General features: G+C 34.8%; 1 protein-coding gene across 8 annotated transcripts in view; it reads right to left on the bottom strand.

The window, feature by feature from the left end:
* NBEAL1 (neurobeachin like 1) overlaps positions 1-27,736 on the bottom strand; it is a 197,893-nt gene that overhangs the window by 97,494 nt on the left and 72,663 nt on the right. For 6 of the 8 annotated variants that reach the window (XM_004764194.3, XM_045078587.1, XM_045078588.1 and 3 more), the window contains exons 11-20: positions 21,012-21,098; positions 18,872-18,955; positions 15,610-15,708; positions 14,942-15,522; positions 14,090-14,222; positions 13,356-13,475; positions 11,165-11,468; positions 7,919-8,004; positions 3,446-3,535; positions 17-185 (exon numbers count right to left, since the gene is read on the bottom strand). In XM_004764194.3, the coding sequence (XP_004764251.1) occupies positions 17-185; positions 3,446-3,535; positions 7,919-8,004; positions 11,165-11,468; positions 13,356-13,475; positions 14,090-14,222; positions 14,942-15,522; positions 15,610-15,708; positions 18,872-18,955; positions 21,012-21,098 (1,753 nt within the window). The remainder of the gene's footprint in view (positions 1-16; positions 186-3,445; positions 3,536-7,918; positions 8,005-11,164; positions 11,469-13,355; positions 13,476-14,089; positions 14,223-14,941; positions 15,523-15,609; positions 15,709-18,871; positions 18,956-21,011; positions 21,099-27,736) is intronic. The other 2 variants (XM_013062285.2, XM_045078592.1) reach the window with 1 other exon arrangement.

Genomic DNA, 27,736 nt, shown 5'->3' with positions numbered 1-27,736 from the left:
AATTTTATCTCAATACCTGATGCCTTCGTGGAGGTCAGTACAACCCAATCTCCTTCTACAGGTGTTATCAATTCAGAAACTGTGCTTTCATTCATTCCTTCAGAAATCTGTCCTTCACCCAAGTGGCTGATTTGTTCCAACAGAGGAAACAATACATTTAATCCACCTATGCAGTTTATGATGTCCTGAAAAAGGACAATTACAATTTTATAATTTTATAAAACAAGCACAATTCTGTCATTTAATATTCACACAAGCATGTATGAAGTTATAATTTGCTAAACTTTCAGACAATGTCGAAGCTAAAGGAACCCTTGTTTGGGCAGCTGCTTTCAAGAATAGCCATGGGGTCACCATAGTCGATACTTGAGACTATGCCTGACCATTTTTACTGCACCTTTGTTTTCCAAAGTTTAGGGATTCCAAACACAGGCAATCTAAATTTGACCCCATTAAGTAGACTTTATAATATAACACGAGTGAAATAAGAGGAAACAACTGTCAAAGGCAATTAAGTATATGAACAACAAAATAAATGAAGAAAAAAATACATTTGGTGGTAGAAATATCACTGACTCCTCTCCTTTTACTTAAGAAAAAAGTGAAGTGGGTGGTTTCAACCAAAGTTCAATGTGACTATTTTGCATAGCTTAACAAAATACAGTCCATATTCTTTAACAAGTTACTAATCTCTCTGGTCTCCATTTTTTCATCTGTAAAATAAGGCTATTAATAATTCCCACTTTGTAAAGTCGTTACCAGGATTAAGTTAATAAATGAGTGCATAGTGTCTTACAAACCGGGTACTACCCAAGGTTAGCCAACATTAACTGCTAAAATGTTCTGATCTGCCACCTAGACTGAGTTTCATTTATTAAAGAACCCTCTTCATACTTTTTGCCTGTTTTTCATATTGATTTTTAAGGTAATAGCAAGCAAATTAACTTTTTGGATGGCAAGTATTTTTTTCTCAGTTGTCATTTAACTATTTTTGTGTTTGATTTTGTTGCAGTATAAAAATACAATGAATGTAAGAGACACTGAACTCTAGGAAACAGACTGAGGGTTGCAGGAGGGGTGCTGGGTGGGGGAATGGCGTAATTGGGTGATGTGCATTAAGGAGGGCATTGATGGAATGAGAGCTTGGTTTATATGCAACTGATGAATCACTAAGTTCTATCTCTGACACTAGTAAAAATAGCTCTTCAAACTAACAAACAAAAAAGTAAAATATAATTTTCTGAAGAAAAAAACACAATGAACTCTCTTATTAATTCTATTCCATTTGATTTCTCATAGTTATTTTTTTTTTAAGATTTTATTTATTTATTTATTTGACAGAGAGAAATCACAAGTAGTCGGAGAGGCAGGCAGAGAGAGAGAGAGGGAAGCAGGCTCCCTGCTGAGCAGAGAGCCCGATGCGGGACTCGATCCCAGGACCCTGAGATCATGACCTGAGCCGAAGGCAGTGGCTTAACCCACTGAGCCACCCAGGCGCCCTAATTTCCCATAGTTATAACTCAAAGGCACCAAAAACTACTTTGATTTTCAAGTATAATGTACAGCAAAAATAATCCACTTTCTATATATAAATAAGATATGCAACTAGCCTTATAAGGCCACTCTTATAAGTCACAGCAAAAGTTAACTTATGAATGGACAAATGTCATAAATCTTACTATTTTAACAGGTAAAATTAAGTGGTTTCATCTCAAAGTCAAAGAGAAAAATGCTTTATACCACAAGAATAACACAAGACTAACATTAACTGATAGATTCATTTTACACTGGCAGAATTATTCTAATTACCTCTGTTCCATTGAAACAGTAAGTGTATTCAATCAGTGTTAATGGACTACAAGATGAAAGGGATCTGGGGGACTCCTGTCTGGCTCAGTCCGTTGAGCACCCAACTCTTTTTTTTTTTTTTTTTTTAAGATTTTATTTATTTATTTGTCAGAGAGAGAGAGCGAGCGAGAGCGAGCATAGGCAGACAGAGTGGAAGGCAGAATCAGAGGGAGAAGCAGGCTCCCCGCAGAGCAAGGAGCCAGATGTGGGACTCGATCCCAGGACGCTGGGATCATGACCTGAGCCGAAGGCAGCTGCTCAACCAACCGAGCCACCCAGGCGTCCCAAGCACCCAACTCTTGATTTCAGCTCAGTTTGAGGATTCTCTTTCTGCCTCTCCCTTAGCCCCTCCCCCTGTTTGAATGTGCATGCTCTTTAATAAATAAGTGTTTAAAAGAAAATAAAAGAGGGGCACTTGGGTGGCTCAGTTGGTTAAACATCTGGCTTTGGCTCGGTCATTATCTCAGGTTCCTGGGATCCAGCCTCACACTGGGCTCCCTGCTGGGAATCTGTTTGTCCCTCTCCCTCTGCCCTTCCTGTGCTTGTGCTTTCTCTGTCTCTCACTACAATAAATAAATAAATTCCTTAAAAAAACCCCACATATATATATATATGTATATACGTGTGTGTGTATATGATTTTTTTTTGTCAATTTACCAGCAAGTTGCCTTATAACTATCTTTTATATTTTTAATTTTACTTAGGCTATAATTTCTATGTAAGGTAACTTGCAAGGGAATGCTATATTTTAGAAATAGGGTATCTCTGACTTGACTTTCTAAAGTCAAGTTAACTTGACATTAATTCTAAAGTCAAGTTAACTTGACATTAATCTAAATAACCTTTATTAATTTAACAATTTAGTAAACAACATTACCGCATATCCTTGTAAAATGCACTAGTGGAAAAAAGCTGTGGTACGTCCTTTCAAAGTTCTTAAGGACTACTGGAGAATCAAAGCGAGCAAATATCAAGCAAGTCACTATTGACAATAAGTGAAATGATAAAGTGTTACAGGTACTCATGACAAAAGCGGTTAACTCAGTCTTAGAAAATAAAGAGGTCTCTTAGATAGAACCGAAGACATTATGTCCAACTGACACACACATATGAGGCACATCAAGAAGACAGACAAGTCATGATAGCTAGAGAGGGATGCGGGGAAGAGGAAAAGTCTCTCATCTTTAGTCACATGGAGGAAAAGATCTGTGTTCAAAGCTAACAAACAGGAGACCACAGACAGAAGTATGTAATACAGAAGAAAAATGATAATCAATGAAGTCCCTGAGAGGTTAGGAGGGGTTGAAATCTACCACACAGTTTTAGGGATTAAATACCTTAAAAGTGGAGCAATGAACCAAGGCAGTATATTCTTCTTAAGGAAACTGTTAAATTCATGACATGGTTTAAGGAGGTAACTAAGTTTCAAGCAAATTAATCATTCAACTACCTATCTGTTTATACTTCAAACAGTTTATCTTGCCAGCAAAAATTTTTACCGGGATTTATTATTCAGATCAATCCAGTGGTGCTTAAAAGATAAACTCTTTAAAAGGATCAGTAAACTTACATATTATGTAGCTCATCATTAACTTACCTTAATATCCCAGTTCACTACTTTGTTTCCTGTTAATCTTCCATGCAAACAATTAGTAGATAAATCAAGACAGATTGAATTTTTGCAGGCCTAAGAATAAAAGGAAAATATGGCAAACAGCTAAGCACAATGAGGACAAAACATAATTTTAACTATAAGTGAAACATTTCACCATAATTTAAAAGAGTATATATTATAGTCAAGGATAAGATGCTTACAATATGAAGTTTAGTATTACTATTCTAACTGTCCTTTAAAAGAATCAGGGACCAGACTCTAAAGCATTCACTCATCAAAAGCAGGTCACTGCTGCATACCATTTGACAGATGAGCTATAGCAGCAACTTACTCACCAGTCACCATAGTTTAAAATTTTTTCTCTTTAAGAACGAAGTGATAGTTGCCACAGGGGAGGGGAGGAGAGGGCCATGGGCAAACCAGGTGAAGGGGAGTGGAAAATAAAGGCTTCCAGTTACGGAATGAGAAAGTGACAGGGATAAAAAGTAAAGCAAAGGAGATACAGTCAGTGGTGTGCATCAGTGATGTGCAGTGACTGACAGAGGGCAGTTACACTTGTGAGCACAGCGTAACGTAGACTTGTCAAATCACTATGTTGTACACCTGAAACTAATGTAACACTGTGTGTCATCTATACTTCAATTAATAATTTTTTTAAATTCTGTGAAGTTAAAACAACTAAAAATAGAGAAGTTTTAAGCCAATTATATGCAAACAGATTTTTGGCTTTTTAAAAAGTTCAGTGTTCTGGGAGCACCTGGGTGCCTCAGTGGGTTAAAGCCTCTGCCTTCAGCTCAGGTCATGATCCCAGGGTCCTGGGATGGAGCCCGGCATCGGGCTCTCTGCTCAGCAGGGAGCCTGCTTCCCCACCCCCCTTCTGCCTGCCTCTCTGCCTACTTGTGACCTGCATCTGTAAAATAAATAAAATATTAAAAAAAAAAAGTCTGTGTTTTATTCCGATCAGTATTTCGCTAGGCATAATTTCACTGATACATATAAAATACATGGTTAAAATGTGATACAGAAATCACAAAACAATTTATAAAAATCCAGTCACAGACATAAGACACTATTTTCTTCCATGTTCTTGTATTGTCAAATTTATTAACTTCCATAAAGAATTATAAAGCACACAACTTCATGTTCAATCTGGGAATTTGCAGATAATGAAGTATCCTTGAATCCAATCACCATTCCAAAACCCCCCCCGAAAACAAACAAAAAAAAACCCCAAACCCTATAAATTGTAGCACAAATGATGTATTAGTTATTTTCTTCTTAAAGCAACTGAGAAAATATGCTTTAATAAAACAAATGTAAATGGAGTTTACAGTTAACCCAATGTAAACTATATTAATCTCAAGACAGAAATGTTTTTCTCCCATTACAACCTTTGTTTGGGTATCGTGTATCTACGACTTGTCCTCACACAGTAAAACTCCTTATGGCATGACTGCCTCTCCCATCTGCTATCCCTCCAATCCAACTTTCACAGTGCAGCTTCAGACCTTTTTTCTAAAATGCAAACCTAATTATATTTTGTTCTTCTCCTCAAAATCCTGTGCACTGCCTAGTTAGCCTGGCATAGGAGGCTTGCTATCATCTGGCCTCCATGTGCCCTCTAATTTAATTTCCTGCCATCTTCTCTTCTTAGTGCCTGCTTACTAAGTGCCCTAAACCCAAATATATGTAGATCCCAGTTTTACAGTATGTGCCTTTGAAGGTGCTGCTTGTTAGGCCTGGCACATGCCTCCTCAACGCTGTTTTGTTTTTTTTTTTAAGATTTTTATTTATTTATTTGACAGAGAGACATCACAAGTAGACAGAGAGGCAGGCAGAGAGAGAGAGGAAGGGAAGCAGGCTCCCTGCTGAGCAGAGAGCCCGATGCGGGACTCGATCCCAGGACCCCGAGATCATGACCTGAGTCAAAGGCAGCGGCTTAACCCACTGAGACACCCAGGCGCCCCTCAACTCTGCTTTTTAAAACAGAAATCAAACCATCTTTTCTATCATCTTCTAGCCTTCTGAAAGAACCAACCACTCTCTCCTTTGTTGCTCACTGTATTTTGTACCTAATTCCAACACAAAAATATTGTATAGGTTAAGGATATGCATTAAATAGGCTGAATTCTATATCCAGCACTACCACTCACTACAATTATGAGGCCAGGCAAGTTACTTATAAAAGACACAAGTAATATCATATAACCCTTGGATTTTTGTGAAGGCTAAGTGAAACAATACATGTAAAACATTTAGCATAATGCTTGATATAGTGTAAATACTCAATAAATGGTAACTAAAATGAAAAATGCTCATAAAATTATATTGCACTTTTTTTTTTTTTACATATTTACTTCACGTTAGGTTATAAGCTTCTTAAAGTCAGACACTTTATTCATCTTTATATCCTGAAAGTTCTGCACAATTCTTGGCTCGGAGAAGACACTCAAAAAATTACCAACAATGGATGGTTTGACAACTCCTACAATTGAGTACAAAAATGAAGAACTGTTGACTGTCTGAAAAATCCTCTAGAGCAGCTCCTCCCAGACTAGCATTTGTTAGTAAGTGAGATTAAAAAATAGAACATGTTCTATGCTCAAATAACTGGTGAAAAAGTAGGATAAAATAAAAGTAAACTAGTTTCTAACAGGATTCTAACAAGATTTTTCAAGTGTATCATCAATCTCCAAAAATGGATATACAGAATACATTTCTCCAAAACTCTGTTAAACACAGAACCCTCGTATCATGATTTTATCACCATTTTCAAGAAATATTCTTCCAAGAAATTCTTTATTGTATATATTTGTCATCTGAGTTTCTTGAAGAAAAACAAGAATGGCTATTTTCTAATTACAGATTTTTTACTGTTGGAAGTTCCAACTGTAAAAATTCAACCTAATGTTTTCAAGTTTAAATCTGAAAAAAGAATATGAAAACCATACTGCCAAAAAGATTCCATTAGCTATCACATGTCTAGAACATGCTACCAAATACATTAGTGAGATTAAATTCAATTATTTCCTATCTACTTATAATTGAGTAAAAATAAGTATATGATATAGTTCTTGCCAAGAAAATAAAGCCTAGTTCAGCAGACAAACATATCTTTGGAAAAAAGTTAATGTTACAAAAGGCAAACACTAAAAAAAAGGAGGCCCAAGAGACATTATAGCCAATGCAATGCATGAACCTTGATCCAGATTTAAGTTTTGAAAAGGCTAAACAAAGTATTTTTGGGAAAACCTGGGAAAATTTGAATGAATCATATAGTACAAAAATTATTCATAATTTTCCTGGGTAGGTTAATGATTACACAGAAATACTTAGGAGTAAAGTGCCTAATAGGTCAATCTGCCTTCACAAAAGACTGGAGACAAAGTCAACAGGTATGGCAAAATGTTAGTGGTTAGTGAATTAGTGAATAAATGGAGAATACATAGGATTTCAGTTTACCATTCTTTCAACCTCTCTAGGCTTGAAATTAATTAAAATAAAAAGTTAGGGGAAGGGGTGCCTGGGTGGCTCAGTGGGTTAAGGCCTCTGCCTTCGGCTCAGGTCATGGTCCCAGGGTCCTGGGATCGAGCCCCGCATCGGGCTCTCTGCTCAACAGGGAGCCTGCTTTCCCCCTCTCTCTCTGCCTGCCTCTCTGTCTACCTGTGATCTCTGTCTGTTAAATAAATAAATAATAAAATCTTAAAGAAAAAAAAAAAAGTTAGGGGAATACAAATGATAGGTAATTTTTATTAGGCCAAATATAATAAATAAGTATTCAAAATATTAAATTATGACCAGGTACTAGCTGGCTCAACTAGAAAAAAAGTTCTACAGTGTATAATCTCACAAAAAGCACTTTCTGGGTCAACGTAACATTTAGTATAACAAAGACAACTAATATTGTTTATGCCACTTTTTTTTCTTCCTCCCAGTTCTACATTTGATCTTTCCCTCAGCCCTTGTTGACCTTAATCACTGTCACCAGGTGGCTCTTTGAAGGAAAAAGGACAACACATGCTATGCATACACGTAGTTTCTTTTTCCTCCTTCTGAAATAAACATTCCATTTTTGGGGGTTTGTTTTCTTGCATTACATTTAAAAAATAAACAAAAATATGTTGAGCATAATTTTGTTTAATCTCTCCTTCCAAAGAAGTAGGATAACAAAAAGTTTAAACGGTTTCATTTACTGATGTCAATTCATTAGTAAAAATTCCCACCCCGATTCCCACTCATACTACTGGGATGACATAATGATTAACATTTGAATCCTAGTTGAGAACTGCACTTTAATTTTATTGCTTTTCCTCTTCTTTCGAAAACTAATAATTTTTTAATGGAAATTCAAGTCTGTCCTTCTTAATTATCCATTGAAATGACAAAAGGAACAAGAAAGGAATTGTAGCCCACAGGATAATCACAACTAGACACACGCCATGCATTTACACTCACCTTTGCGGTGTAGTGAAGAAGGATGTTAGCCGGCAGGTCACCCATGTCGGACTCCTGAAATTTCCAAGGGCTTAAACAGTTTGGACCTGAAAATTATTTATACACATATACACAAACATCACTGAATATATATGGCCACCTTGGTTTGTGTAATTAGAATAAAATTTAAAATTAAGTCGTTTCAAGCCACTTAACACAGTTAAAACATACTAGCCAAAATGAACTTTATTTTTATACCACCTGTAGTTTGTCTAAAACCTAGAAAAGCTGGGGGGTGGTTAGATCTCCAATACAGAAAGGAAATTTTTTTTTTTTTTTTTTTTTTTTTTTTTTTTTTTTTCAGAAAGGAAATTTTATATGATATTAAAAAACTGTGAAGTGTGTAAACCTGGTGATTCACAGACCTGTACCCCTGGGGATAAAAATATATGTTTATAAAAAATAAAAAATTAAAATAAATAAATAAAGAAAGAAAGAAAGAAAGAAAGAAAGAAAAGCACCTGGAAAAAAAAAAAAAAAAGCTGAAAATAGACCTACCCTATGACTCAGCAATCGCACTACTGGGTATTTACCCTAAAGATACAAATGAATTGATCCAAAGGGGCACATGCACCCCAATATTTACAGCAGCAATGTCCACAATAACCAAACTATGGAAAGAATCTAGAAGTCCATCAACAGATGAATGGATAAAGAAGATGTGGTATATATAGACAATGAAATACTGTGCAGCCATCAAAAGAAATGAAATCTTGCCATTTGCAACAACATGGGTGGGTAGAGGGTATTATGCTGAGCGAAATAAGTCAATCAGAGAAAGACAATTATTATATGATCTCCCTGATATGAGGAAGATGAGAGGCAGAATGGGGGGTTGTGGGGCATAGGGAAGGAAAAAAATGAAACATGATGGGATTGGGAGGGAGACAAACCATAAGAGACTCTTAATCTCCCACAACAAACTGAGGGTTGCTGGGGGGTAGGGGAGTAGGGATAGGGTGGCTGGGTTATGGACATTGGGGAGGGTATGGGCTACAGTGAGTGCTATGAAATGTGTAAGCCTGATGATTCACAGACCTGTACCCCTGGGGCAAATAATATATTATATGTTAATAAAAATAATTAAAAAAAAAACTAATATCAAATATAACTAAATTTACCTATTAATTTATCTAATGTAATTTAAATTTATGTGACGGAAGAGCGAAACAATCAACCAATACTGTGAATAGATAACATAGAAATCGAACAGTAAAATAAGAGGACTTACTAAAAAAATCAAAGAAACACAAATTACAACAAGGTTCCATCTTCCCCCCAAAAATGGAGGAAACAGTACTGATCATTCCATGTTAATGAGTCTGTGGTGAAACTAGCATCACCTACATTTTAGTAGTATGCACTGTGATTTTGTATACACCTTTTGGAAACTGATTAGGCAACATTATTGAGAGCCCCCCCACCCCCGGCCAAAATTCTAACACTCCGAATATTTATCCTAGGAATTTATCATAAGTAAACCCACCCAAATAAGGAAAAACACCAAAAGTACAAATAGTTCATCTCATTTAATACCTGAAGTTTATATCAAATTAAAAATTATAAACAACCTAAGTAAATCATGCAATATGGATTCAATGAACTATTATGCAGCCATTCAAATCATTATGAAGACTATACAACAAATAATTATTATAAGAGTAGAATTATAAGTTGGAAAAATTATGAAAATAAAATCCAAACTATATAAGCTATAATGACTACACTAAATGACTCAGTAACTTTAAGTTTATTTAGATTATAGAGCACTTTCATATACTTTGGTGAGTTTTAAAGTAATAATAAGATTCTAATATAAACTTTCAAAGTTTGGGCAGTCCCAATCACCTCAAAACTCCTATGTTACCTAAAAAAGACATTTTTACATAAAATAGCTCTTCTGCAGTTAATATATATGAATACTTAGAGGTTTTGAATTTTGAAAATAGTTATGATCCAATAATAACCATCAGTGTGTATCTTTAAAATCACAGCCAAAAGGAAAGGAAAAAGCCAAAACAAAATTAGCTTATAATCTTATCCAAGGTCTCCTAATTCTTCTGTTCTCACTTCTTCAGGTATATTAATAATAAATTATAAAAATGACAAGTTTTAGAACAAGACTCACATGATTTTAGAATCAGTCATATGATTTCTTATAAATACAGGTTTATATTTTGTTTCACTGATATATTAAAATCTGTCAAAAGTATTGGCAATATTATATACTGAAAAATGTTCCCCCCACAAACTCATATGTTGAAGCTCTAACCCTCTTTTTGACTATATTTGGAGGTCTTTAGGGTAACTAAGGTTAAGTGACGTCAAAAGGGCCCCTTATAAGAAGAGGAATAGATATCTTTCTCTTTGTACATACACCAAGTGAAGATGGATGCCATGTGAGTACATAGTGAGAAGGTAGCCATCCACAGGCCAGGGAGAGTTCTCAACAAACCAAGCCTGAAGGAAATTTGATCTTGGAATTGTAACACTCAGAATTGTAAGGAAATAGTGTATAAGCCACCCAAGTCTGTGGTATGTAGTTACAGCACTCCTAACAGACTAATACAGACATTATTATGGATGATGTTTAAAAAATTTCCTAGGGCGCGTGGGTGGCTCAGTGGTTAAGCCTCTGCCTTTGGCTCAGGTCATGATCTCAGGGTCCTGGGATTGAGCCCCATGTTGGGCTCTCTGCTCAGCAGGGAGCCTGCTTCCCCCTCTCTCTGCCTGCCTCTCTATCTGCTTATGATCTCTCTTTGTCAAATAAATAAATTTTTAAAAAAATTTCCTAAACGTTTGCTTTACTTATGCCTACCAAAAAAACTATGGTGTACTATAATTAACTATACTATATTTTACCCCAAGAAGTTATTAAGAGAGTAGATCTTAAATGTTATCACCACACATGTAAAACATTGTAATTATGTGAGGGATGGAAGTCCTAACTAACCTTATTTTGGTAATCATTTTGTAATATATATGTGTATAAAATCATTACATTGTATTTTCTAAACTTACCTGTTGTATGTCAATAATATTCTAATCAAGTTGGAGGGAGGGGGCATGGAATGTAGTAGGCTTCTTTTCCCTTTCAGCTTTCATTACGAATACTAATACACTCTTTAGATCAAATATATTGTTCAAAATATATGTAGGCAACAAAAAGACTATTTAAGTTTAAATAGTATGACTATACATGCTCACCTGCTAAATACAATGCCTTCACCTGAGGAGGCTGTAGTGCTTCAAAGAAGATGATAACAGACCCTAGCTGACCCTCCAGAGATGTGGGGCAGCCCCATTCACTATCTTGGGTTCCAGCTGATATCAATTTGGTAATCAATTTGGATTTTTCAAGTGTTCCTCCCCAGGAGGCTGACGACAGAATTCCGCCAAATGATGTCCGATGAGGGGTAATGGGGGAAGAAAAAGGTGGATCTGGGATTTGGGAAGGTGGAGGAGTGGTGGTTCTTTGCCCAGCTGAACCAATGCAGCAGGAAATAAAAGGCTATAAATTAAGAAACAAAATAAATCACATAATTTTAATTACATCTCTATCTTGATATTGAAAATAAAATAGTACATAAAATAAAGAAAACAGATAGATGGAAGATAAAACTGGAAGTTTTAATTTTATTGGATCATAATGTGTGTGCGTGTGCATATACACAAAGTCATTATAGATATTACTTTCGGCCTACGGGATTTCGATGCATTACTTTTATAACTCACGTTTCAATGAGTATTTTAAAAAACTTCCACTATTTTACTATATTCTAAAATAGAGGAAATTACTACTTTTCTCCCTTTAAAATTTATTTTAAAAACTACACATTAGCATAATAATACAATTACAGGTTATCTTATAATGAGCATCAGGATGAACTTCAACTAGAAATTACTAGAATCCAGGGCACCTGGGTGGCTCAGTGGGTTAAGCCTCTGCCTTCAGCTCACGTCATGATCCCAAGGTTCTAGGATCAAGTCCCTCATTGCTTCCCCCTCTCTCTGCCTACCTCTGCCAATTTGTGATCTCTGTCAAATAAATAAAATCTTTAAAAAAAAAGAAAAGAAATTACTAGAATCCTAGAAGAACTTGGGAAATAATTTCGTTATCTTCAATAAAGGCTCTTTCAAAATCATCTAAGAATTCTCAAAAAACATTTATACTAATGTTAAGAATTATCTCAGTAAATAAATTCCATCTTATATTTGACTACAATATAATATGTAAAGGTTTAAAGTTTCTTCATTATTAATTCAAATTCAGTGGAATAGAAATGAGTCCAACAAAAGAGTCTCTAAGTATTTTGTATACTTGGTGGGCTTGATTTATTATTTATTTATAGATTTTATTTTTAAGGAAACTTTACACCCAACATGGGGTCAAGAGTCCCAAGCTCTTCCAACTGAGCCAGCCAGGCGTCCCTTGGAGAGCTTTACTTAATGACCCTTTGTTCTGCTCTACTCAATTTCTCTGGCTTTCCTATTTTAAGCCTGACTTCCTCTAATAATAATAGACTGATATTATTAAATATTAACTTACTATATCTTAGAATATAGAAAACACTTTAAAATTCATGGGCACATAATAAATAAACAGAACCTTCTACATTAAACTGAAATTTTATAAAAGTTCTCAATCAATGGGTCCCATAAAGGGTAGGTTAGATACAGAGAAAGGGAAACACTCTTATACTGTTGGTGGGAATGCAAGGTGGTGCAGCCACTCTGGAAAACAGTATGGAGATTCCTCAAAAAGTTGAAAACAGAGCTACCCTATGACCCAGCAACTGAACTAGTGGGTATTTACCACAAAGATACAAATGCAGTGATCTGTTGGGAAACATGTACCCCAATGTGTATAGCAGCAGTGTCCACAGTAGCCAAACTATGGAAAGAGCCCAGATGTCTATCAACAGATGAATGGATAAAGATGTGTTTTATATACATATAGAGTGGAATACTGTGCAGCCATCAAGAAAAAATGAAACCTTGCCATTGGCAACGACGTGAATGGAACTAGAGGGTATTATGCTAAGCGAAATAAGTCAATCAGAGAAGACAATTAGTGTATGACCTACCTGATATGAGGAATTTGAGAAACAAAAAAGAGGCTCATAGGGAAGAGAGAAAAAATAAAACAAGATGAAACCAGAGAGGGAGACAAACCATAAGAGACTCTTAATCATAGGAAACAAACTGAGGGTAGCTGGAGGGGGAGGAAGGAGGGAACGATGGGGTAAGTGGGTGAGGACATGTGATGTAATGAACACTGTGAATGATGTAAGACTGATGAATCACTGAACTCTACCTCTGAAACCAGTAATACACTATATGTTAATTAAGTGAATTTAAATTAAAAAAAAAAAAAGAGTAAGTTAGATGTGCTTACTTCGTTCATGGCAGGAAATCTGAGAGGGGCAGAGACCTTCTGCTGTCCATTGTCATAGATAAAGACAAGGCTCTGACCAAAGGGTCTTTTTCCAGGCATGTGAACAATGGTTATGTTGTGCTAATAAAGTAAAATATACATTTAAAGACTAAAATTACATTAAATCTTTGAAATGACAACTGTTTCAGAGTAGTACTTTATAACTAGTTTGTGTGAACAGTAGAACATTGAGTTTAAGATAATTAAATGCTGGTTAAAATTTTGTTCTTAAAGTGAATGACAATTTTTTCTGTAGTACTATAAAGACATTTAATCTGTTCTAGAAATTTACACATAATTGTAACAGAGTATCTTCTCTGCATTTCCCAAGTCTGAATATTCTTTACAATTAATTTTTCTAATAAGAAGCAATTTATACCTTATGCAACGGAAATGCAATGTTTTCAATAACTTATGTTCTCATTTTAAATTAATTTCAAAATCAAATCTGATTCTAGAAAACTTGAAAGGAATGATAACATTTCCTTTTAACTTTTTAGGAGAAAACTTACTCCTGCTGAATTTATAATGATGAGGAAAGTGATATTAACTTCCTTATAAAGTTGAACATTCATAGAATTTTAAAGTAAAAATTAATCAACTCTCAAAAAGGAGACAAATCCTGATGTACATGCACCAAATGTGTTTTTAAAGCAAAGAACCAGAAAGTTAAATGTGATGTCCTAAAACCTTACCCAGAGGGAATCACAGAAACTGTGGTCGGGAAGCATAACTGTAGCATATTCTCTTTTTGTGCACACTGCCACAACCAACATACCTGAATGGGTAATAAAAGCTTCAAAACCCATGCCACTTCCTGTAAAGAAGCTAACAAAAATATATATTATCAGAACTTTTGAAATCAGTTGTTTAGCTTTATCATCACTAAAACACACAAAACCATGTTATCATGAATATCTTTATCAGTAATGCTGTGGCTTACATTCTATTGCCAAGTATCAGTCCAGTCTTGCTTGAAAGATAATTCTTAAATCTTTTTTGGGCTTAATGGTTTAGTAAATTATAAAAGGTAGCCACATTGAGTGGAATTCCATTAAAATTCCAGTAAAATGATAAACTTGCAAATCTTCAAAATTCTTTCAAACAGGATTCAGAAAGCATACATGAAAGTCTTTAAAAATCACAAGGCATATTAAAAATTATTAGTTACTGAAGTGACTTGAGTTTGGATATACATACACAAAGGTTTTCTGATCCTTCATATAAATACACAGATTCTTCAATGGATCACAAAGATCACCATTCATTTTAAAATTTGTTATTCCTTTTTCTCTACTTTTACAATACTTTTAAGAAGGAACTTTCTTCCCAAACTAGCATAAGAACCGGCAAAATATTTGAGCTATGTAATCAATATCAAGAAAGCAATAAAACACTTATAATTAAACTGTGTACACCCAAAGGATAAAGAGGCTTCAGATAAACTGTTCTGCATTTAAAAAGCTTAAAAAGCTTTTTCCTATTTGGGAATTACAGCATATACTGTTATGACAGTATTCATTTATATTCCATAACTTGTACAGTACCTGTACAATTGTTTCCTTTTCCCTCCTTTGTTAGCGTTGCCAAGAGTCAACTGATCCTGATCTAAGCAAAACCAAGCATTGAAAGAAAAGGCAGACCCTGGCCACTTCTGTATGGAAGGCACAGAAATTCCTGCCATACTATGTGACAAGTTAAAATACTGCAGTGCGCTTTCTAGACTTTGTTTACGGGCCATTGTCAGAATTGCTCGAGTCACGGGAGTGGTATAGGGGTGAATATACTCAGGTTCATCCACTCTCAGCAATCTTAGCAGTCGGCGGATTTCTTCTGAGCTCACTGACTGACTCCCCAAGGAACCATGAAGTGCAATCAAGTTCTCAGCACAAGTTCGGTGGAGGGAAGAATGGGAATCAAGGGTTTCGATGATGTGAATCCCCATGTTTGCATTGACACAAATAGTTCGGCTCTGCCTATTAATACAACAAATTCTTTTCAGCCAATCAGAGATGAAGATTTGCAGATCATGGGATTCTAGCTCTGGAAGCCACTGGATAAGAAGCAAGAGAGGATGGACATTGCTAATGCCCAAAATCCCAACTGAAGTGTGGTCACCTTCTACAGCCTATAAAGTAACATAAAAGACAAAAGGTTAGTAGCCACCTTGGAAATGGAGATAATGTTACTTGTTTAACAAAGCTAAAAAACTCACCATATTCATGAGTTCTTTAAGTAGTTCCAGTGGTGGCTGACCCAGGGATTTTAAAACCTCAAACATATGTGTATAACCAATTCTTTCTTTAAATACTTCCTAGAGGAAGGGAAAAAGGGAAATAAATCCAACAAAGCACATTTCCAAAGACTGAATTTGTTGGAATATTTAAAAAGCTGAGTAACACCTGTTTAATTAACTTAATATTGAAAAGACTGAGTTCAATATTTGCTTCTTACATCACTTCTTCATCTTAAAATGGATTCCACATACCTCCTGAAATATGATGTGACCATAATCCACCAAAATGTAAAATAAATGAAATAAGCAGTAATTATATATTATAAAATTATTATATTAATTTCAGATTAGGGTACAATTACTTCCTTTCCTCACTTGATTTGTAATCACACAGTAATACGTGAAGTAAAAACAAAACTGAAGAAAAAATGAGGAGACTCTAGTGATAACAGGAGTCAGAAAGCAGTCTCAGTAGACTAACGAGTTCTCACAATACTGAGTGGTGACCAGAAAAAAATAGGTAGTTTTCTCTCTGCTTTTTGTATCTAAATGGACTGTCTTATCTGGAATATCAAGTTCATTTTAGTAAGGTCTAAGTCCTATATATTTTTGAACTTGTGGGCACACAAAACTATAAAGTAAAATTAAAAGATAACCAAAAAAGCTAGTAATACTAAATTGGTCCAGTAACTCAGGTATAAATTTATACACTTATTATAAAATCAAAAAATTCAAACAAAATGGGTAACTGGTTATCTCTGGAGAGGGGAACTAGTTGACTGTGAGCCAAGGGCAGGAAGAAAATCTTTTTTCAAAACGCATTTTTAAATACTAATTCAAAGGGATACAGTAGCCCTATGTTTATAGCAGTATTAGCTACAATGGCCCAATTATGGAAAAAGCCGAAGTGTCCATCAACTGATGAATGGGTAAAGAAGATGTAGTGTGAGAGTGTGTGTGTATACAGATAGATCGATACAGAGAGACAAACATATAAATATATACATGATGTAATATTACTCAGCTATAAAAAAAGAATGAAATCTTGTCGTTTGCAATGACACACATGGACCTAGAGAGTATTATGTTAAGAGAAATAAGTCCGTTAGAGAAAGACAAATATATGATTTCATTTATATGTGGTATTTAAGAAACAAGACAAACAGGCCAAGGGCAAAAAAGGAAAAAAAAAAAGGAGAGGGGGAGGGGGCAAAGCAAGAAACAACGTCTTAACTACAGAAAACAAACTAATGGTCTCTCTCTGTCAAATAGATAAAATCTTAAAAAAGAAGAAGAAGTATACTTGTGATGAGCACTGAGTATTATACGGAATTGTTGAAACACTACATTGTACACCTGAAACTAGTATTACACTGTATGCTAACTATCTGAAATTTAAATAAAAACTTAAAAGAAAGAATACCAATCATTTTTTTATTTATTTATGTGACAGATTACAAGTAGGCAGAGAGGCAAGCAGAGAGAGGAGGAAGCAGGCTCCCCGCTGAGCAGAGAGCCCGATGCGGGTCTCGATCCCAGGACCCTGGGATCATGACCTGAGCTGAAGGCAGAGGCTTTAACCCACTGAGCCACCTAGGCGCCCACCAATCATTTTTTAAAAGAGGTTTTTGTAAAATATTCTATTTATTTTATTTATTTAGGGAAAGAAAAAGAAAAAGAAAGAAAGAAAGCGTGAGTGGGCAGAGGAGCTGGGGGAAAGGGTGAGAGAGACTTTAAAGACGACTCCATGCTGAGCATGGAGCTAGACGTGGGGGTCAATCTCATAACCTGAAATCAAGGCCTGAGCTGAGGTCAAGAGTCTGATGCTTAAGTGACTGAACCACACAGATATCCCAAAAAAGAGTATTTTAAAAATAACATTTTGAATTTCAAACCATGCAAAGGATAATATAATAAAAAAATTTATATTTTAATTAGATTTGAGCATCAATCCAGGTCTGAATATCATAATACAGTGAAGCCAATCCATTATACTCATAAAACAATTACTAAGAACTTAAAATGATTTTTTTTCTTAAAGCAACTATTATAAATGGGATTTGATTCCCAAGCCAGCCTATAAAAGTTGTAAAAGCCTATCTGGTAGGCATCCAGCCATGAATTATATGTAGCAACCACTATAGAGCAATTGTTAGATTCCTATGAAAAACCAGTGGAAAGCAAGGACTACTACTGAAGGCACGGCTTAGGGAACAATGAATAGTTCACTCATGTCTGCCATTAGAAAGGCAAAACACGAAAAAAAAAGGCAAAACATGAAATATATTAGAGGTGGTAGAGAGAAGGTAAAATGGTATTAGTAAGAATAATGATGATGATGATAGACACTGATAATTATTAAGCATTTACCATATGCCTGGCACTATGCTTACCACTTTACACAGATGATCTCACCAATCCTTAAAACTACTCAATGAGACAATTACTAGCACAAAACGAGCATGAGTGAACAGCAGGACAAAGTCAGTGGTCGTGAATGAGACAGAAAGAAAATCCTGACAGTAACAAAAAAGAATTTCCAAGGCCATCTGGAAAAACAAGTCCCAAACTGATAAGGCTGTTCACATGTAGAAAATGTTCATAATGGTCACAACCTAGGCAGTCATAAACTGAGAAATAGTAAAAGAGTAATTATTTTATTAGTGAAGAAAAACTAAAATATAAAATGTAATTCTTAGACACACTAACAATTGAATCACCTAAAATGATCATTTCAACACCAGTGCTACCTTTGTTGACTGACACTGTAAATCTCTACTAGTTGACTGTTCTATCGTATAATCCCAAAGTAGTGCCCATAGGTATTTTACTCTAAAATTATTAGCAAAATGATTCTGACACTGAAATAGTTTGTGACTTTTTCACTTCAGGTGTAGAGCCACAGGTATTATATACATACTTTCATACATTACTTTGGGAATTATACAGTGAAAATTAGTTTATCTAAAACAACATCTTATGAAACAAGATGGGATCGGGAGGGAGACAAACCGTAAGACACTCCTAATCTCACAAAACAAACTGAGGGTTGCTGGGGGGAGGGGTGTAGGGAGAGGGTGGTGGGATTATGGACATTGGGGAGGGTATGTGCTATGGTGAGTGCTGTGAAGTGTGTAAACCTGGCAATTCACAGACCTGTATCCCTGGGGCTAATAATACATTATATGTTAATAAAAATAAAATAAAATAACATTTTAGAGATTGAGGATGCATGTTTCACCTTAGCAGCTGGAGATTTGTTCATTACTGCTGTCAAAGCCTGAATGGCTGATATAGCCAAACAATCCAACTGTCCCTGAAACACCTACCAGAGAGAGAGAGAGAGAAAAAAAAAGGGTAAGAAATTAATAATGTGTTTGAGATTTGTATTCTGTTAGGAAACCTTTGTTCTGAAAACCTGAAAAAATAATTACTTAACATGCAATACATTCTTTTTCCAATAGAACAGATTTCTGAGACATACCTGCAAAAAAAGTTACCTACCTGACAGAAAATAAGCCATGTGTCAAGAAGGATAAAGTTAAATTCACTCATTATTTAGAAATGTTTTGGAAAAAAAACAAAAACAAAAAAGAACACCAAGCTTAATACATGCTTTAAAAAATAATGGACAATCTCCAGAGGAAGGAAGGGAAGTCTATCATTGGAAATTCTATCATATTTTAATTTCCCTTCAGAAATATACTAACTTCCTAGTTTGAAATTTCATTAGCATGTATAATAAGATGTTTAAAATGGTGTTGTCTATTTGGTTTACAAGCCCTGCATTATAATTGAAATGGTATGTTTATTCACTGATCATACTTGTAAACATAAGGCATATCTATTTTTAACATAAAATGCAAAATTTGAGGCAGAATAGAAAATGAAATATCTATAATCATTATTACATTTTTGAGAAGGCAACCCTTAATGTCAAAAGCTGTAAAAAATAATTGAAAAATAAAAACCAGCTTCAGCTTCATTTTGTGAATTTCTGTTTAAGCTTCATCATAAAGAGATGTGTTAAATTTCAGGGCTGTACATTTAGAGGGAAAAAAAGTGAAAACAAAAGCTAACATTAATAACATTAAAAAACTAAACACGACTTATATCATTAGGTTTAATCAACCATGAAAGCATAGCAGGAGAAGCAGAAAGTTATAAAAACTCATAGTCCCCAAAATCTGCCTTTGGGAATATATTACTATGACTTAAAACTAGTTATTCCATGAATAGAATTTTCCTTTCTCCTTCCCACTAAAAATGATTTGAGTAAAAGGGGACTCATTAGATTTTTGTCATTTTAAGCTAAGCTCTACCACTTTTAGGCAAGTTATATAAGCCAGTATCTTGAATTTTGTTGATGTTATTAAATATTACTACATATACATAGTTTACATTAATCATTCTGTATAAAGAATTTCATATGAATAAGATCTTTCCTACACTTTGTTCAAGACTACTAGACATCAGTAGTATCTACAATTAGGAATATTAATATAAACCTCTTATCAATATCATTTTAAATATTTTAATTAATCTAAATAAGAAGGCCTTAAAACTAACATAGAGAAATCTAAAATAGTACTCTATAGTCGGTATTTTATATCCTGAACAGAAAATAATAGATTTTCATGTCTCTTTATAATACAGCTCTATTTACAAATCTCGTTATTAAAATAATAATAAAAGATATCATGTAAGCTCTCTCAAAACATTTTGGAAAAGGAAAAAAACCAAAGCATTTTTAATCGGTAGATCTTCAAAACTGAATTACTTAATGCTGAAAGGCAACAAAAACTGCTTATTTCTCCTCTATATCCATATAGAGGTGACTTTAAGAAAGGAAAACAGTTAAGTTTTATGCTAAATTAAGATTCAAAGTGTTAAGCATCTTCTCCCCTTCCTCCAGGATTTGGATGTCCACTGAATTATAATCATTACTTGTCAAAAAGAAGCAAAGAATCAAGATATTAAAATTGACCATACAAACTCACAAACAAAGCCTAAGGTCCCAATACACCGCAATGCTTAGAGAAAGAAGCTCCCAAAATATGAAGTCACCACCACGTGGACAGCATTGATATTGGGATCCCATTCCTGTACTCTGTGTCTCCTTAAACTGAAAAGGATGCACACATATACAGATGGAATACTGTTGATCTTTTATATCAACCACCAAGATTTCAACGGATTTATCTTTTAGATGAAAAAAATTTTATTTTTAATTTTTTAACAATTTTCAAAAATAACTAATGAAGATTAGAATTAGATAGTGTTTGTGTATTTTAAGACATAAGAAGAAAAGTACAGGAATAGTTGTTCCCATTGACTGATTTTGGACTTCAGCTGAAACAAGATGCAGGTTTTTTAGATACCTGGTCCTCATTTATTTCTGTCAGTAATTTGTTGGCAAGGTCTTTCTCGTTCTTGTCTGCCACCTTATTGTTAGCATTTAAAAACAGCTGTTAAAAACAGAGACAAGAATAATGGAGAAAGAACATTAAATAGTTACCTATAAGCAGAAATGAAGTTTAAGTGGATTTCCATGTTTCTTGAAAATAAATTCAAGAACCCACTGGTGAAGTATATCTCTTTTAAACCGACAATCAACTATTCACTTTTTGGGTTACAAACTAACATTAGTTCATACACCATATAATTAATTGTTAGGTATTTCTCTCTTGGAACTCATACTAAAATAAGAAATAATAGCAACAAGGAGATTAGTTAACATTTCTAAATTCTTAAAGAATCAGCAGAAAATAAATGTCTCACAAAAAAGGAAATTTGCTATTGAGACAGATTAAAGATACTGTAGTAAATAATGTACAATAAGGATTCTGTAGTCAAGTATGTTTGTAAAATGCTATTTAACTTTAAAGAGTTCTTTCTGAAAATACTTCTCAGTCTCAAGTACATTAATGTGCTTTGACAAAGGAGATAGGTATTTTCCAAAATTATCAAGAGTTGAGTATAATTTATATTAGTTTCTACACAAAAGGGGATTAGGATTATCTCTGACATACATGGAGATTGCTAAGGGAATCTAATATTTTGGTTTAAGTGTATAAAACTAGCATTCCCAAAGATCTCAGGCACATTTTAGATAAAAAGAAAGTTCAAATGGAAGTAGAAAGGGAAAAAAAGATTTATAAAGGAATTTAACAAGACCATCCTAAGAAGGAAGTTCTATCATTTCAGAAAATAGAAAACAAAAGTCCAGTAATATACTGAAATAATGCGATATAAAATAAAATAAAGATAAGGTATGATATGATATGCAGAACATATATAAAGCTTAACCTAAAAATAGTTAGTGTATACAACACAGGCTTTGGAATAGAAACATGGATATGAATTGTAGTTCTGCTAATTATTAGCTGTTGGTTTTAAGAAAAACTTCTCTAAGCTTATTTTCCCAAAAGGGAAAAGAGTAACTCATGAAATAGAGGCGTGGATTAAATGAGATAATCCACGCTAGGTTATTAACACAGTATCTAGCACGTAATAAGAATTTAATAAATGGAAGCTCTTATTATTAACAACAAAATTTACTTTTAAAGATTTTATTCACTTATTTGAGAGACAGAGAACACAAGCAGGGTGGAGGGGCAAAGAGAGAGGGAGAAGCAGACTCCCCGCTGAGCAGAGCGCCTGATGGAGGGCTCCATCCTAGGACCCTGGGATCATGACCTGAGCTGAAGGGAGATGCTTAACTGACTGGTCAACCCAAATTTTTAAAATAGTAATACTCCATATTATCTGGTGTAAGAACACAGGAATGCTAAAAACTGATGAGAGCAAAAATGAGTAAAGGCTTTCCAGAAAGTAACCCGTATCAAGAATTTCAAAATTACCTCTTGTCAGTAACTGTATTTCTAAACATCTACCTAAAAGTGGTCAGAAACTCAAATGAAGATTTTAGAACCAAGATGCTCACTTCAGCTTTATTTACAATAACATGAAGAAACCACCCAAATATCATTAAATAGTGAGATAATTAAATAAATTATGATTCAACCATACGCTGAAAGGCAAGTCCTTAAACTTTTTGGTCTCAGGACCACTTAATAGTCTTAAAAAATATTGAGAACACCAAACAACTTCTGTTTATATGGGGTTACAACTCTTAATATTTACCATATGAGAAATGAAAATCAAGACATTAAAATAATATTTGTTTAGTCATTCAAAAACAATAAACCTATTATATGATGACATAACACATCTTTATAAAAAAACTTTTATTTTTTAATAAATTACATTAGTGAGAATGGCACTGCTTTTACATTTCTGTAATCTCTTTAAAAAGTCTGACTTGATAGAAGACAGATGAACTCTAATACCTACTTTGCATTCAGACTGTTATGATGATGTTGTTTTGATTTAAGTTTATGAAAAAAATCTAGCCTCAAACTGAAATGTTAAGATTAGACTACAGATTCCCTAAAATGATCATACTTTGAGAAATGCTGGTTTGAAATATTTGCAGTCGTTAAAAACAATGTTTTTGAAAAATATATGGGAAAGACTGGTGATATAATACATTTAAAAGAGAATACAAAAATATTCACTGGTATTCCAATTTTGTAAAAAAAAGTATATCCTTGGAAAAGGTGCCTGGGTGGCTGAGTCGTTAAGTGTCTGCCTTTGGCTGAGGTCATGATCCCAGGGTCCTGGGATCAAGCCCTGTGTTGGAATCCCAGCTCAGTGAGAAACCTTCTTCTCCCTCTCCCCTTTCTTCTATTCCCTCCCTCGCTGTCTCTCTCTCTCTAGGTCAAATAAACAAAATCTAAAAAGAAAAAAAGAAGAATATATATGGAAATATTGTTATGGATACTTTGCCACAGTTTTAAAATTTAAATATTTATATATACAGACATGTTTTATTAAAAGATTAAGAAAATATGTTTTTGATTTCATTTTTCTCCATTAAAATCTATTATTAATCATTGCTCTAGAACTTTAAAAAAATAAAAAGAAACTTGTTCAAATAAGGCAATGTGTATGAATCCAGGCAAGTACAACTCCCAAAATCAACCTTTCAACTGTATCATTCTATGTATCCACTCCCAACATTCTTTTTCACAAAGCATCCCTTAGTTGCTCCTTTCATAAAGTATCATTCCTACTAAGACTGCCTTAATGATAAATTTTTTCTTGTAGTTGATTTTTAAAGGTAGATGTGGAGAAGAAAAGGAAGAAAGTGAAGAAAACAAATTAAGGAATGTAGACAAGACAACAGTATCAATAACTTTCCAGAATCTTATGACTCAAGTCCTCAAATAGAACTTTACACATTTAGAATACATCGCAATGTATGTATTTTTAAAAAACTGATTAAAACCTGGGGTGCCTGGGTGGCTCAGTTGGTTAGGCAACTGCCTTCGGCTCAGGTCATGATCCCAGGGTCCTGGGATCCAGCCCCACATCGGGCTCTCTGCTCAGCAGGGAACCTGCTTCCTCCTCTCTCTCTCTGCCTGCCACTCTGCCTACTTGTGATCTCTGTCAAATAAATAAATAAAATCTTTAAAAAAAAAAAAAGACCTATAAAAAAACTGATTAAAACTCCAAGCAGAAATTGCACTACTGGGTATTTACCCTAAAGATATAAATGTAGTGATCTGAAGGGGCACGTGCACCCAAATGTTTGTATCAGCAATGTCCACAACAGCCGAACTATGGAAAGAACCTAGATGTCCATCAACAGATGAATGGATAAAAAAGATGTGGTATATATATATACAATGGAATACTATGCGGCCATCAAAAGAAATGAAATCTTGCCATTTGCAATGATGTGGATGGAACTAGAGAGTACTATACTTAGTGAAATAAATCAATCAGAGAAAGATAGCTATCATATGATCACCCTGATATGAGGAAGTAGAGATGCAACATGGGGGGTTTGGGGGGTAGGAAAAGAATAAATGAAACAAGATGGGATCAGGAGGGAGACAAACAAGAGACTCTAAATGTCACAAAACAAACTGAGGGTTGTGGGGTGGGGGGAGAGGGTGGGGGGGTTATGGACATTGGGAAGGGTATGTGATATGGTAACTGCTGTTAAGTGTGTAAACCTGGCGATTCACAGACCTGTACCCCTGGGGCTAATAATACATTATATGTTTATTTAAAAAACACCAAAAAACAAAAAAACTCCAAGCAGAGTGCTAAAGTAAATGTTATGATTTTGAATTCTTCTCTTTGCTACTAGAAATTTGCTGTTATTTTCTTCTCATTACTCCAAATAACCTTGGAAAGCTTCTAAAAATAATTTTACAATAATTTAAAGCATATGCCCCTTCCAAAATACAATATGGTGACAAAAAAACAACTCTAAAATGTTTAACATTCAACATAGCTATCAGGAAAGTTAAATGTATGATTCCACTGAATTATATTCTAAGTACGTCACAGTATGATGAAACTCATTTTGACAAGCCAAAGGTCCTCACATAAATACTGAAGGAAATTAATGCATAAACTGGCTGGCGAATCTCATAAAAAACAAAGCATAGAAACTACAGCAGTCAGCCTGAAGTTTTCCATGTAATTCACAAAATGTTTGTTTAATAAGCTTTAGTTGACAATGTTTCCTCTGGGTCTGAATATTTAAACAACAGTTGTCTTGATTCTAGTCTGTATTACTATCTAAAACAAAATAAATTCTTTATTCCTTACTAACAAAATAATTTAAACAGAAGTCTATCACAATCATCTGTAGCACCCTGTAATACATTTAAGAACAAAGTTTTTGGGGTGCCTGGGTGGCTCAGTGGTTTAAAGCCTCTGCCTTCGGCTCAGGTCATGATCCCATGATCCCATGATCCCTGCTTCCTCCTTTCTTTCTCTCTGCCTATTTGTGATCTCTGTCTGTTAAATAAGTTAAAAAAAAAAAAGTTTTCATAAGATTCCATTTTTATATATTTAAGAATCCTATTAACCTATCCCTATCAAGTATATTCATCAATAAAACCTGCACTCCTCCTATATTTAATATACAGAAAACATTTTTCTATTGATCTTAAGTACCAGTACAGCAAAACTTTTACAACCAGTGAACCCAAGGTCAGAATACCTGGGTAAGAAATCCTGCCTCCATCATGAAACATATTAACCTTGCGCTAATCATTTAGTCTCTTAGGACATATTTCTTCATTTGTATAATGAAAGGACTGGGGAATTTACTTCAAAGGTTCTTCCATGTTGTTAGGACTCCATAACCATAATGGTTAGATGAGTTTATAGTGATACTGACTAGAATATCCTGCCTAGGACACTACCTCCAGCAGAGAAGGCTGGGAATGGTCCCAAAGCCTAGCCTTCCCCTCTGAAATGGGTTTCCACTCTAGCATTTCCTGTCTCAAAACAAAATGTGGTAAGTGCTATCAAATAATTAAATTTTAAAATACAAGGACTGTAAGCAAGTCTCCAGATCTAAATTACAAGAAACTCTGGCCTATACAACAGTAGAAAGAGTAAATATTAGCTCAACATCATGACTGCTATGCTAAAAAGCTTTGTACTTTTTAAAAAGATATTGTTGACCATGATATGACATTTTAAAAAATACCTGAGTTTCACATATTGAAGAAAAACACTAATCAATTTTGGCAGAACTACATTGTATCCCAGTGGTTTACCCTTCTACAATGTGTGACTGGCAGGTTCTCTTATACATGGGAGGTTTTGTCTTGATGAAATTGCCTTGTAACTGATATATATATATATATATATATATACTTTTTAACAACCAACAAAAGGATTTATTAAGTTTTCTTATGCTGTTTTCATCTCCCTAGGATTTCTTTCCTAAGAACAAGTTTAAGGGATGGGGAGAGGCTTGTTCATTCTCTAGTGGTAGTTTAGTACTTTCATTGACTCTATAAATGTTCATCACAATTTAAATCATCAATATATATTCCTTATTTTTTTTTAATTTTTTATTTTTTATAAACATATATTTTTATCCCCAGGGGTACAGGTCTGTGAATCGCCAGGTTTACACACTTCACAGCACTCACCAAAGCACATACCCTCCCCAATGTCCATAACCCCACCCCCCTCCTCCCAACCCCCAGTTTGTTTTGTGACATTAAGAGTCACTTATGGTTTGTCTCCCTCCCAATCCCATCTTGTTTCATTGATTCTTCTCCTACTCACTTAAGCCCCCATGTTGCATCACCACTTCCTCATATCAGAGAGATCATATGATAGTTGTCTTTCTCTGCTTGACTTATTTCGCTAAGCATGATACGCTCTAGTTCCATCCATGTTGTCGCAAATGGCAAGATTTCATTTCTTTTGATGGCTGCATAGTATTCCATTGTGTATATATACCACATCTTCTTGATCCGTTCATCTGTTGATGGACATCTAGGTTCTTTCCATAGTTTGGCTATTGTGGACACTGCTGCTATAGACATTCGGGTGCACGTGCCCCTTTGGATCACTACGTTTGTATCTTTAGGGTAAATACACAGTAGTGCAATTGCTGAGTCATAGGGCAGTTCTATTTTCAACATTTTGAGGAACCTCCATGCTGTTTTCCAGAGTGGTTGCACCAGCCTGCATTCCCACCAACAGTGTAGGAGGGTTCCCCTTTCTCCGCAACCTCACCAGCATCTGTCATTTCCTGACTTGTTGATTTTAGCCATTCTGACTGGTGTGAGGTGATATCTCATTGTAGTTTTGATTTGTATTTCCCTGATGCCGAGTGACATGGAGCACTTTTTCATGTGTCTGTTGGCCATCTGGATGTCTTCTTTGCAGAAATGTCGGTTCATGTCCTCTGCCCATTTCTTGATTGGATTATTTGTTCTTTGGGTGTTGAGTTTGCTAAGTTCTTTATAGATTTTGGACACTAGTCCTTTATCTGATATGTCATTTGCAAATATCTTCTCCCATTCTGTCAGTTGTCTTTTTTGTTCACTGTTTCCTTTGCTGTGCAAAAGCTTTTGATCTTGATGAAATCCCAATAGTTCATTTTTGCCCTTGCTTCCCTTGCTTTTGGCGATGTTCCTAGGAAGATGTTGCTGCGGCTGAGGTCGAAAAGGTTGCTGCCTGTGTTCTCCTCAAGGATTTTGATGGATTCCTT

The sequence above is a fragment of the Mustela putorius genome, unplaced genomic scaffold, assembly GCF_011764305.1.
Source record: "Mustela putorius furo isolate JIRA1106 unplaced genomic scaffold, ASM1176430v1.1 tig00000275_pilon_pilon_pilon, whole genome shotgun sequence".
NCBI lineage: Eukaryota > Metazoa > Chordata > Mammalia > Carnivora > Mustelidae > Mustela > Mustela putorius.
Note: the sequence above shows the minus strand (reverse complement) of the source record. Positions and strands in the feature narration are given on the sequence as shown.